General features: G+C 35.2%; 1 protein-coding gene across 3 annotated transcripts in view; it reads left to right on the forward strand.

The window, feature by feature from the left end:
* REL (REL proto-oncogene, NF-kB subunit) overlaps nucleotides 1–8,321 on the forward strand; it is a 28,157-nt gene extending 19,836 nt beyond the window's left edge. Inside the window, exons 5-10 of one of the 3 annotated variants that reach the window (XM_032497608.1) lie at nucleotides 2,951–3,091; nucleotides 4,202–4,306; nucleotides 4,420–4,632; nucleotides 5,209–5,277; nucleotides 5,420–5,491; nucleotides 6,568–8,321. In XM_032497608.1, the coding sequence (XP_032353499.1) occupies nucleotides 2,951–3,091; nucleotides 4,202–4,306; nucleotides 4,420–4,632; nucleotides 5,209–5,277; nucleotides 5,420–5,491; nucleotides 6,568–7,322 (1,355 nt within the window). In that variant the 3' untranslated portion in view covers nucleotides 7,323–8,321. Of the gene's footprint in view, nucleotides 1–2,950; nucleotides 3,092–4,201; nucleotides 4,307–4,419; nucleotides 4,633–5,208; nucleotides 5,278–5,419; nucleotides 5,492–6,540 lie in introns of all 3 variants that reach the window. The other 2 variants (XM_032497607.1, XM_032497609.1) reach the window with 2 other exon arrangements.
* The last annotated feature ends 4,080 nt before the right edge of the window (nucleotides 8,322–12,401 follow it).

Consider the following 12,401-nt stretch of genomic DNA (forward strand, 5'->3'; position numbering starts at 1 on the left):
AAGGAGGATACTTTATAGAAGATGAGAAACTGACCTTATCAGATATTAGGGTTTCCTATGAAGAAGTACTAATTAAGAGGTTAATACCCCAAGTGTTGGGGTAACAATAGACAGATTGGCCAGTGGAGTAAAACTGAGAGCACAGAAACAGACTTGTGAAAATATGAGACTTTTGTATGTAACAGTGGTAGCATGTCAGTTCAAGAGAAAGGGAGGAAATACTTGGTAAGTGAAGCTGGAAAAAATGGTTATTTAAGTTGGTTTCCCTATTTCTTGCCATATTAAAAATAAAATCAGCTTTCAAATGAATCAGAGGCTTTAATGCAAATCAACACTTTAGAAAATTCTTCGTATAGAACACTGGTAAATAGATTTTAGTCCGTGGCATGTAGAAAGACAGGACACAAAATGTTTTCTATAAAACAGTTGATAAATTTGATGTTTTAAATTTCAGTTTACTGTATTTTTCAGTTCTAGAATTTTGTTTGGTTCCTTTTCTAATAGTTCCAAGTACTCTACTGAATTCTCAATATTGTTTTCATCTCCTTAAATATATTAAGTATAGGTATTTTAAATAATGTGTCTGAAAACTTCTTTATTTGGAACCTTTCTGGTCTGTTTCTGTAGTCTGTTATATTTCTTTTCTTTTAAAGAAATTGCTTTGTCTCCTCTATGCCTGCTTATTTAAAATAGAATACCAGTCATCCTATATGAAAAATTTTTAGTTCTAGGCTGTTACCTCCCTTCAGAAGACTTTCTTTTGGTCGGTGGCTGGTCTCACAGCAATCCCGCATCATCTAGTATCAGTGAATGATTTAGGTCGTCTGAAGCTGGGCTTTCATCACTGTGAGGTCTGCTATCTTTCCATCCAGTTCACCCTCACTCCTAGGGTACAGCTCCTCCAGAGCCCCAGTCAGAGCACCAGGCGTTTATCAGATCCTCCATCTTTAGCAGACCCTGAACTCCTTTATTTTTCACCTACAGTCTTTTGAGAGTTCATCTCAATTTCTCATCCTCTTAGCCACCTTTTACAAAATTGGCAGGCTGTATCTGGAAAAACAAGTTCTCTTATTCTGAACTCACCTCTCTGGGTTTCTGTGATATTGTGATTTATAATAAATACATCTTCATTCCCAGTCCTGGTTTATTACCCAGTTTATTTTTCTTTTATGTACTATTTTAAAAGATTTTAAATAAACTTTTCTTGAGGCCTCATTTATATACAGTAGGATCTACCCAGATATATATAACACCACCATACAAAGTAAGGAGTATTTCCACTACCACCACTAACTACTCCTCCAAAATTTCCTTGACCCACTCCCCAGTCAATTCCCTCTTCCTCCTCTGGCCCTAGTCAACTGTTAATTTGCTTTCTGTTGCCATCAATTAATCTTTTCTAGAATTTCATATAAATGGAAGCATATGGTATATATTTTATATCCAGTTCCTTTTTATCACATCATGTTTTTGAAATACATCCGTGTTGGTGTATATATCCATAGTTTGGGTTTTTTGTTTTTGTTTTTTTTTTTTAATTCTCTGGCTGCCACAGTTTGTTTATCTGTTCACATAGGTTTGTTTTTAAACTTGTCAGAGCACTTTATTAATTTATCTTTTTGTGTATTGATTACTCATCTTTGGAGTTGAGAAACATTAATGTCTTAAACTCTAAATTTACAATGCTATAAAAAAAATGATTTTGAAGAGTTATACCTCATTGCCTACATAATTGTGCCAGTAGAGTATGCTGCTGTGGTACAGGTGTTTATTTCAAAATATTTGACCTTTTAGTTGCTTTTTGGTTTTGTAGTCTCTTTCAGATGCTAGGCTTAAGAATGCTGATAACGGAATAATTTTTAATGTTGTGATAGCTACTAAGACTGTGAGTGTATTTTAAATAAAATCAGTCAAAATTACTTTGTCATTTTCATTAGTTATTGCCTGTAAGACTAAGAACTTGGGTTTTAACTGTGTTCAAAATTTGTATTTCAAATTTTAGTGCTTCTTGAAAAATAAAGGTTTTTAAATAATTTAATATGTGTATTTCACACTTTTAAAAAATATGGATATGCTAGTTGTGTGATTGCTACACTTTAGTATTTGTAAAGGCAGTAATGTTTTCCTCTGACACTGGATTTCTTTTAAAGAGCAGTTTAATAAACTGTCATTATATTATATTCTGTTATAAAGAATGTTTTTAAAATTTTTTTTCAGAACTATAAAATTTTCTTGCTATAGTTTTTTTTTTTTTAACAAACTTAGTTTGCACATAAAATTTCTTATGGAAACTACCTTGCCTCATCTAGTATCCTCTTGGTATTTAATCCCTAACATATTGATCTAAATTTTAGTAGATATTCCCTTGTATGTCATTTTTATGCAAAATATATGTAAAATTTTCTAATAGAGTTCACTGTTTAAGAGCATAGGCTCTGGATTCAGTTGCCTGAGTTTGAATTCCTACTCTACCACTTCTTAGCTGTGTAGCTTTGTACAAGTGATTGCATTTCTTTAAAATCAGTTCCTCATCTGTAAAATGAAGTCATTCTTATAAAGAATTTGGAGATAATTTACAGAGTCCTTAACACATGACTGGGCTAGATACATATATGTTGAATTAATGCATGAATTCCTATTCTCGGCTGTGTATAACCTGCAGCAATTTTTGTAAAAATTTGATTAATGTCAATCTGGGATTCTGCTCTAAATTTCAGATGACAGGGCTAGTTACTTCCTGACCATGGCCATACCTTAAGTATGTTGAATAGTGACTATATGATGAAAAGGATAAAAGGCAGTCTTGAGATTGTGCACCATTCTATTTTTGTTAGTGCAGATTTGGTTGCTACTCAAGGTTATTGGCTATATTGGGCAGGGAGGATGACTTAGCAACATTTTAGTTCTATGTGACTGTTATATATTCTTAAAAAAAAAATGTACTGTTCAGTCCCTGAACAACAGCTGCTTGATATTGAAGATTGCGACCTCAATGTGGTGAGATTATGTTTTCAAGTTTTCCTCCCTGATGAACATGGTAATTTGACAACTGCTCTACCTCCTCTGGTCTCTAACCCAATTTATGACAACCGTAAGTAATTTATTTTCTTGTATTTGTAGACTTGACTTTTTAAAAGTGACTTTTTAAATATTTTGGTTATTAAAAGAATTTCTTCATTATAGGAAAAATTCAAACATTACTGAAGTAGATAACAAGGAGAGCAAATCTCCTATAATCTCATCCTCCAAAGATATTTCACCAGTTTCTTCTACACACATGCACACAGATACCACATCATCATCATTATCATTCACATAATATATTTTTGGCAAGTTTTTAAAAAAATCACTGATTGTTTTAAAACTTCTTTTCCCTTTTAGCATTGTATCTTGAACCTTTTTCCCTTTCAGGCAGCTTATTCTTTTCAGTAGCTGCATATGTCTTTACATGGCTGTATCATACTTTTATTAAATCATTACCCTATTACAAGATTTTTGGTTTGTTTCCTTCTCAATTTTTTTCTTTTTGCTTCAACAGATTTATACTACAATAAATATCCTATATGTGCATATCTTGTGCCAATGTCATAAATTTGCAGAAGTAGAAATGTTAGCAAATGCTAGATCAAAGGATATGGATATTTATAGTTTTGAAAGATTATGAAATTGCCCTCAATTATTTGTGTGTGTGTATATATTCCTATATAAGCGCCCACCAGTGGTGTATGATCATACCTGTTGTGCATGTAGAAGGACAGAACACAAGGCTATAAAGGTAGATCAGTAGCCTTATCATGGAGGGCTTTGAATGCCAGGGAGTCACTGGAGTAATATCAACCAGATAAGAGGAAGCATGAAGATTGCATTGCCATATGGTGGTGGTGATTTTTTAAAGATTAATCTGATGACAGTGTGTAGGACAGATAGGAAGAATCAGAATTCAGAAGCAAAAACATTTAATTAGAGGACATGTCATTGCCTAGAAATGAAGTCATAAGGCTCTAAACCAGGTTGAGCAATGCTCTTAAGAAAGGAAAGGGACAGATGTGGATAATTTAAGTATCTAATGTCCTTAATTTATTTATACACTGAAGTTTTTAATCTATGCTGTTAATTGTTTTCCTAAAATTCTACCCATCAAAAAGGAATAAAACATATTACTAAGGTAGCAACTCATTAAAAAAAAATCCTTTATGCTTAGGTGCTCCTAATACTGCAGAATTAAGGATTTGTCGTGTGAACAAGAACTGTGGAAGTGTCAGAGGAGGAGATGAAATATTTCTACTCTGTGATAAAGTTCAGAAAGGTATATTTTTTGTTTGTTTTGTTTTTTTGTTTCATTGAATTCAGAATATATTTTAGATCAATAGATGTATTTTACTTTGTTTTCCCATTATTGTTTGCTTTCGTATACACTAGATGACATAGAAGTTCGGTTTGTGTTGAACGATTGGGAAGCAAAAGGTATCTTTTCACAAGCTGATGTACACCGTCAAGTAGCCATTGTTTTCAAGACTCCACCATATTGCAAAGCAATAACGGAACCTGTAACAGTAAAAATGCAGTTGCGGAGACCTTCTGACCAGGAAGTCAGTGAATCTATGGATTTTAGATATCTGCCGGATGAAAAAGGTATGACTTTTTCGTGGTAATGTATTATATATTTCTTAAAGTTAGTCATGCTAGCTAATAACATTTTCTTGTAAGATACATTTGCATTACAGTTATGTTTATTCATAATTTGCATTTCTTTTCCTGAAAGTTTTTGGTCGATTTTATACTGACTGACCTTTGTGCTCTTTGCATCTCTTTATTAGGAAAGAAATCTGGAATAATTTCAAAGTATCCAAACTGTTTATCAAAATTTGTTTTATATTTGAGATTCATTTTGGTCCTTATTGTACCCTTTTGATAGACAGCAAGCTTGCCATTCAGAAAGCGGTCTCCATTTTGGCCCTTTTTGCATTAATTGACATTGGTGACTTGTAGGTGCTATAAGAAAATGAGTATTATAAACTCTTTTTTACTAAGAGAAAAATATCCTTCATTATTGACTTGGAACACACTTTTCAACACTTATAAATCCATATTATGTACATTTATTTAAAGCATTTTCTATATAGGAATAAAACATCTATATATTTATTAGAGGAGAGGAAGTGTAATCCTGCGGTGATTCACATGGTTTCTCGGTTTCTTTCTAACCAGATACATATGGCAATAAAGCAAAGAAGCAAAAAACAAGTCTACTCTTCCAGAAACTGTGGCAGGATTGTGGTAAGAATATTTAGGATGGATTTATGATTTAAATAAATTTGGGGGTTTTGTTTTTGTTTATTGGTTTTATTCAGTTTTTCAAATTTTAACTGAGACAGTTGTTTTTCAAATTACATTTAATAATGGAAAAAATTTATCACAGGAGTTACTTTTCCTGAAAGACCTAGACCTAGCCCCCTAGGATCAACTGGAGAAGGAAGATTCATCAAAAAAGGTATTTTATCCCCTATAGAGCATTCCTTGTGATTAGAGAGACCAGTGCTTTGCACATTCTTAGGAGTGAAAACTGCGTCTCTGATATATCCCACTCCTACATCTTTTTTCATGCTCTGAATATTGGATGAATTGATCTCAGCTTCTGAATGTCCTGTTTGGCAACTATGTATATTTTGGGGGTTTATTGTTTGAGAAATTGCATTTTGTTTATATGCTGGTAATTTTCCTAATTACAGTGTGTCATGAAGAAATGGCTTGTTGCTTATCTTTATTTGTGAAGTTTTACTGGCACACAGCTCATTCGAATGCACTTTGTTTATGGCTGCTTTTTTTTTGTATTATAGCAGCAGTTCTAACAGAGACTATGTGGCCTACAAAGCCTAAAACATTTACTGTCTGACCCTTTATAGGAAAAAAGTTGCCAATTTCTGGTTTAGACCATTCAAGCAGGGTTAATTAGAAGTCCTTTTTTCTTTTTACATTCTTAAGTCAGTGCTTTATCCTGGTTTAATATGTACAGCAGTCATAAAACATGTCAGTAAATACAGAATCCTTTATTTTTTTCTAACTGGGAATTTTGTAGTACCTTTAAGTTATATCTTAATATAGCTTAGAAAGTTTATGTGGATTTTTCAGTTATCCCTACTCTTTCCTCCAACCCTTCATTTTCTCCTAAAAGTGGAGAATATAAAATGATTTTGACTGTTTAGAGACCTAGTTACTGAAATTCTGGTATTTGTCACCATTCAAAAACACCTTTATAAGGCCTTAGAAGCTAGATTTTCGCATTTAACTGAAATGAAATTATCTATGCCAAAATAACTTACCAAATTACTTTATAGATGTTTGTAAAAACAGTAAGTATTAAATAATTCAGTTTTGGACTCATAATAATTTTAGTGCTATTTAACATTTTTATTTGAAATGTTACATCAGTTTCCTTGAAAAATTTTTATTTAGTGTATTCATGTAATTTTAACTTAGAAATAATGCTCTTTATAATTTTGCTTATTTCAGTTTTGTAAAAATACATTTCCTCCCCCACAGAATCAAACTTGTTTTCTCATGGTGCAGTTCTGACAGAAACATCCAGGCCAGTTTCCAGTCAAGCAGAATCCTACTATTCCTCATCTGTGTCCATCTCAAGTGCATTGTCACATCATGCTTCACCCATACCCCCAGTGGTACCTCAGCCTTCTTCAAGCTGGTCATCAGTGGCCCACTCCACCTCACGCTCAGTGAATACGAATTCACTGAGCAGTTTTTCAACAGGGACACTTTCCTCTAATTCACAAGTTATCTCACCATTCCTGGATATGTCTGTGAGTGATTTGAATGCTTCTAGTACCTGCATTTATAACAATACTAATGACATAGGCAGAATGGAAGCATCATCCGTGTCACCAGCTGACTTATATGGTATTTCTGATGCCAGCATGCTGCCTAATTGCCCTGTGAATATGATACCGCCCAGTAATGACAGCATGAGGGAGACTGATAATCCGAGACTTGTGAGCATGAATCTTGAAAACCCTTCCTGTAATTCATTTTTAGACCCAAGAGACTTGAGACAGCTCCATCAGATGTCCTCTTCCAGTATGTCAGCAGTCGCCAGTTCCAGTACTACTGCTTTTGTCGCACAATCAGAGGCATTTGAGGGATCTGACTTTACTTGTGCAGATAACAGTATGATAAATGAGTCAGGACCATCAAACGGTACTAATCCAAACAGTCATAGTTTTGTTCAAAATAGTCAGTATTCAGGTATTGGTACTATGCAGAATGAGCAACTGAGTGACTCATTTGCACTTGGATTTTTTCCAAGGTAACTTGTAATGTTTAAATGGTGAACAAGAATTAAGTCTAAGGTTTGCAACCATTTTGATATTCCGTATATAGATTCTGTGTTCTATATTTCTCTGAAACTATAACACAAGGATCAACTGTAATTATAACTTTAGATATGTAGGGGATTCCTCTAAGTCTTGGCTTGGGAGCTTCTCATTTTGCTGGCAGAATTTGTTGGGATGTAATGAAAGATGAATGCTCAGTGCTTAAAGCTGCAGCTGAAAGAGGGATGAACTCATTCCCCAACTTCACGAAGAGCTAGAAAAAGTCCGGCACTTACAGATGACTTATGCTTTAAAAGTAGATAATCCACACAGACTGAACTTCTAGGCTATGATGCATTGTGAAATCCTACATGCAAAGAATGTTTATTTAAACTAGTACATATTTCAGCCCAGGTTAAATTATGTGACCATAGAAAGTGTATGATGAATCTGTGACATGTTAAATATTGAATAAAATCAGTTTCTCCATTAAAAAAAAAAAACAATTTTGAGTATGTAGAATACAAAGTTGGAAACTGTCATAAAAGGAAAATTCTCAAATAGTCATTTAAAAGGGCTTTAGTATCTGGGAGGGTATAGCTCACTGGTAGAGTGCATGCTTAGCATGCACGAGGTCCTGAGTTCAATCCCCAGTACCTCCATTAAAATAAATAGATAAATAAATAAACCTAACCCCCCCCAAAAAACAACCCCTAAAAATAAATAAATAAATAAAAGTTTTACTGTTTCTTCTTTTGAAACACGTGACCTGATACTGTGTGTGGTGGGAATTCTGTCTTGAGAGTCCTGCCGCATTTTCCCAGGACAGACTTAGGAGAACATTAAAGCAAGGCTCCAGGTTCTCCAGATACACTTTTAAGAAAAATTTTTTTTAATTCTTTTTTATTGAAGTGTAGTCGATTCACAATGTTAGTTTGAGGTGCAGCAAAACAATTCAGTTGTACATATACATAGATATATTTTTTTCAGATTATTTTCCATTACACCTTATTACAAGAAATTGAATATAATTCCCTATGCTATACAGTAGGTCCTTGTTGTTTATCTACTTTATATATATAGTAATGTGTACCAGATACACTTTTTTATACTTCTTTTATAATGTATTCTTAATTAAATGAATTAACTGATATTTGCTTCTAAGCAAATTTAAGGTAAAACCTGTAATGGCTATGCCATTGGAAAAATTAATTTCTTCTTATTTTTGAGGCCCCTGGGCCAAGGTGACCCCTAAGGGGTTTTCTGAGGCTTCTTGGAGTTTCTTAGATTTATATGTAAATCAAAATTTCTTTTAAATGCTAAGCTGGGCAGAAGGCAGTTGAAGTAAGCTTTCAAGGTGATGGAAGGTTCTCTACATTTTGGACTATTTAAATCCATACCTTTTAAAATTCCTTATGATTTTAGCTCTACACTCATGTTTTTAAGGGGAAGAAGTTTTCTCTCTTACGTGTCCACACTCACTGTGATCTCATCCAATTTCATGCTGTCAACTCCCACATTTTACCCCTAGCTTAGACCCATCCCCTGAACTCCAGAGTTGGGGCATATGCCTGTGTGTAAAACTGCCTATTTGATATCTCCATGTGGAAATCTAATTAAAGCTCCACTCAACATATCCAGAGCCGAGTTCTTGATCTTCCCTCCCAAACTTGCTTATTCTTCAGTCTTCCTCAGCTGATTAAATGGCAATGCCATGTTTCTAGTTGCTCCGGCCCAAAACAATGGAGACATCTTTGATTCTTCTATCTTGCATATCCAGTCCATCAGGAAATCCACTTGGCCCTACCTTCAAAATGTGTCCAAAGCCGACCACCTCTTTTGATCTCTACTGTTAACATCCTGTTCCAGGCCACCATCATCTCTTGCCTAGATTGACGCTATAGTTTTCAAAACTCTCTTTACATCCTTGCAGTCCTACAATCTGTTCTGCCTGAAGTAGCCAGAGTGATTTTTTTAAAACAAGTCAGAATCATAGTCATCCGCTCAAAACCATCCAGTGGCTCTCTAAGACCAAAATCCTTAAAATTAGCAGGCCCGCACTCCCTCTCCTGCCCTCCTCCACTACCGTTTCTCCCATCTCATTCAGCTCTGGGCACTCTCTGGTCTGTGTTCATCCACAAAAGCACTGTGGACACTCCTGCCTTAGACCCTTTGTACTTGGTGTTCCCTCTGCCTTAAATGTCTACCCTCAGATACATGCATAGCTCACTCCCTAGTCCTTCAGTCTCACTCAGCTGTCGTTTGATCAAGGCCTTTCTTGACTATGTATACATTGGCATTCCATGCCCCCCCTCCTTTAAATTTGTCCACAGCACTTACCAAGATCTGACTCTATTAAGCATTTGTTTCTATTTGTTTTCCTATATTGGAATATAAGCTCCGTGAGGGCAAAATTTTGTGTTTTGCTTGTTGAATCCTACATTTGTAGAACAGTGTCTGCCTCATATTAAGCACTCAGTAAATATTTATTGAATGTTCAAAGAACTACTAATAGAACCTTAGTTTTTGAAAGAGAGAATAGCTTTATTAGAATGTTTATGATTTTTATAGTTGTGTTTAATGTGACATTGGGTTTATTGTATCAGAATCATGTACATTCAGGTAGAGGATTAATAATGAAGACCCAAATTGTTTGAAAGCAGAGTAATTCCAGTGGCAAAATGATTGTAGCATTTGGGCAATAATCTTAACTGTGATGGAATTATCATGACGCTAAGTAACTTATTAAAGACTTAGTTTATTTTACAACTAGAACCGACTATAAATGTTGAGTATATTCTTAGCTAGAAAAAATTTCACTTATATAGTATCCAACCAAACCATAAATTTACTGGGGCAAATAAAACTAGCCAGTTTGGTCAAAATGGGCAATATATGCATGCCATTAAAATTCTGAGTTGAATGAAACTGGGAAATGAGAAGGAGAGCAAGACAAGACTTGGGATCAGGACAGTTTGAGAAGCAAAAGATGATTAAAGGACCTAAGTATCATTAATATTTCTCAGAAATTATGATTTCAAAATGAAACATTTCTGTTAAATAACTTTAAAAATCATAAGCATATAACATACTTTAGTAAAACTTACCAGGAATGAAGAAACCTGAAGGCATAGTTTCTTGTTCAAAATATGAACCCAGAATAGCTCCAGATAGTGGCTTATAGATGGAGAACCTTTTTTAAAATACAAAATCCTATGATTTTGTATTAATTAGCACTTACCAGCTTTAACACTGATCGTTAGGATATCTAAATGAATAGATTTTTTAAATTAAACAATTGACTTATTTTGTAGGGTGTAAGCTGAATTAAGTTCCTGTTACCTTTGTGTTCAGAGTATATCAAATGGATTTTTCATTTTTCAGGTGCTATTTATGGATCATAGATTTTATAATTTTAAAAATCGGCAACTTGCTTCTTCTTTTTCTTTAAATGTATTTACACTTTCAGCTGCTCTTACAATACCACTTTCAGCTTTGAGGAAAAGATGACCTCTACTTTTAAGCTCTGCTTGTGCGCTGGGTCCCTCCTCCTTTCTCCCCATCTTGTTTCTGTACCCTCCTGTCACCGTTTAGTGCTTTTCTGTGTATACACATGGTAGACGTTTTCTCTAGCCTAAAAAAGGTGAACACCTTTCCTACCATCCTCATGCTGCTTCCTGTCACATTCAGACGCATGAAATGCTTTCAGCCTCCATTTCCTCACTTCTCATTCTTTAGCCCATCAGTCGTTCACTTTTATCTCCTACCATTTTCATATAATATTCTGGGAAGAGTGACCAGAGACACCTCTCTTGTCAAATCTAGTGTCTTTTTTTTTTATCAGTCCTCACCCTGCTTGACCTACCCATCCTCTTGACATCCTTGGATGCTCCTCCAAGGTTTCTGTGGTAGACAGGATTCCCGTCTGAGGTTGATTTTCTTTCCAGAGTCTCAGCCCCCATCCTCAGTTGGTGCTGTTTCCCCCCGGGTGACCTCGTCAGTGCTCAGAATACTTCACCTTTCTCTCACGGTACCTGAATGCCTTTACAAACTGGCTGCTCCTGTTGCAAGTCTCCACTATCATTAATGGCATTACTATTTACCCTGCCGTCCAAGCAAGATATTTAATAGGAATCTCAAAATCATACTTTATTTTTTTTCTCCTTCACACTCCCTCAAGAGTTACCAAGTCCTTTTGGGTCTGCCTCCTAAAAATCTCTTGCATTTGTCCTTCCTTCATTCCTGCTGCTTTCTTAGTGTAGACCTTCATTTTTTCCCCAACAAGAATCTTTTCTCTATTGCTCCAGTTAAAAATACCCCATTCCTCGCTATACCATACCATATAGATAGTATCCCCTGAAAAAACTTTCAGGCCACTAGGCCTCCATGCCTTTAACATATTATCCACTCTGCCTCTGCTCTTTACAGCCACAACAGATGGTCTTTAAGACGAGGCTTCTCCTCTGAAGTTTGGTCATGCCTCCCTATCTGAGTACAGCTTTGTTCATGCCCCTATTGCAGAACTCCTCACTGAATAATACAGTTATTTAAAGTCTGTCTTATTCACCTTTGGGACTCCATCACTTAGCACAATCCCTGTCATAGTTGGTGCTGAGTAAATAGCAGTATTATTAGAGAGGGAAGGGTGAAATTGACATAGGAGTCATTATAGAAAATGTGGACAAGGGTATGGTTTTCAAAGGGAAAAGCAGTGATGCCGGGATTACCAGACTCGTGAAATACTTTTCTCTCTCTCTCCTGTAGTGTCAGCTGTATTTGGTAGAAATTTTATAGTTACTAAGACTGTTTCGTATCTCGGACCTTGCTGCTTCTCTCTCTGTTGTATCTGTCAGGTTTAATCTTAATTCTCCCTTGGTGTATTTTCTTAGCACCTTACCCTGGCACTGAAACTCCAGTATTTATGTAATCAGTCACCTATCACATTTTTGAATATCTAATGTGCAAAGCCACCATATCAGATGCTAGAAATGACACAGGTGAATGAGACCAGTCTTACTCTCAAAGATATCAGTCTTTTTCTTTTGAGGGATAACCTATACAGTAAAGTGGACTAAT

Source organism: Camelus ferus, chromosome 15, assembly GCF_009834535.1.
Source record: "Camelus ferus isolate YT-003-E chromosome 15, BCGSAC_Cfer_1.0, whole genome shotgun sequence".
Classification (NCBI taxonomy): Eukaryota; Metazoa; Chordata; class Mammalia; order Artiodactyla; family Camelidae; genus Camelus; species Camelus ferus.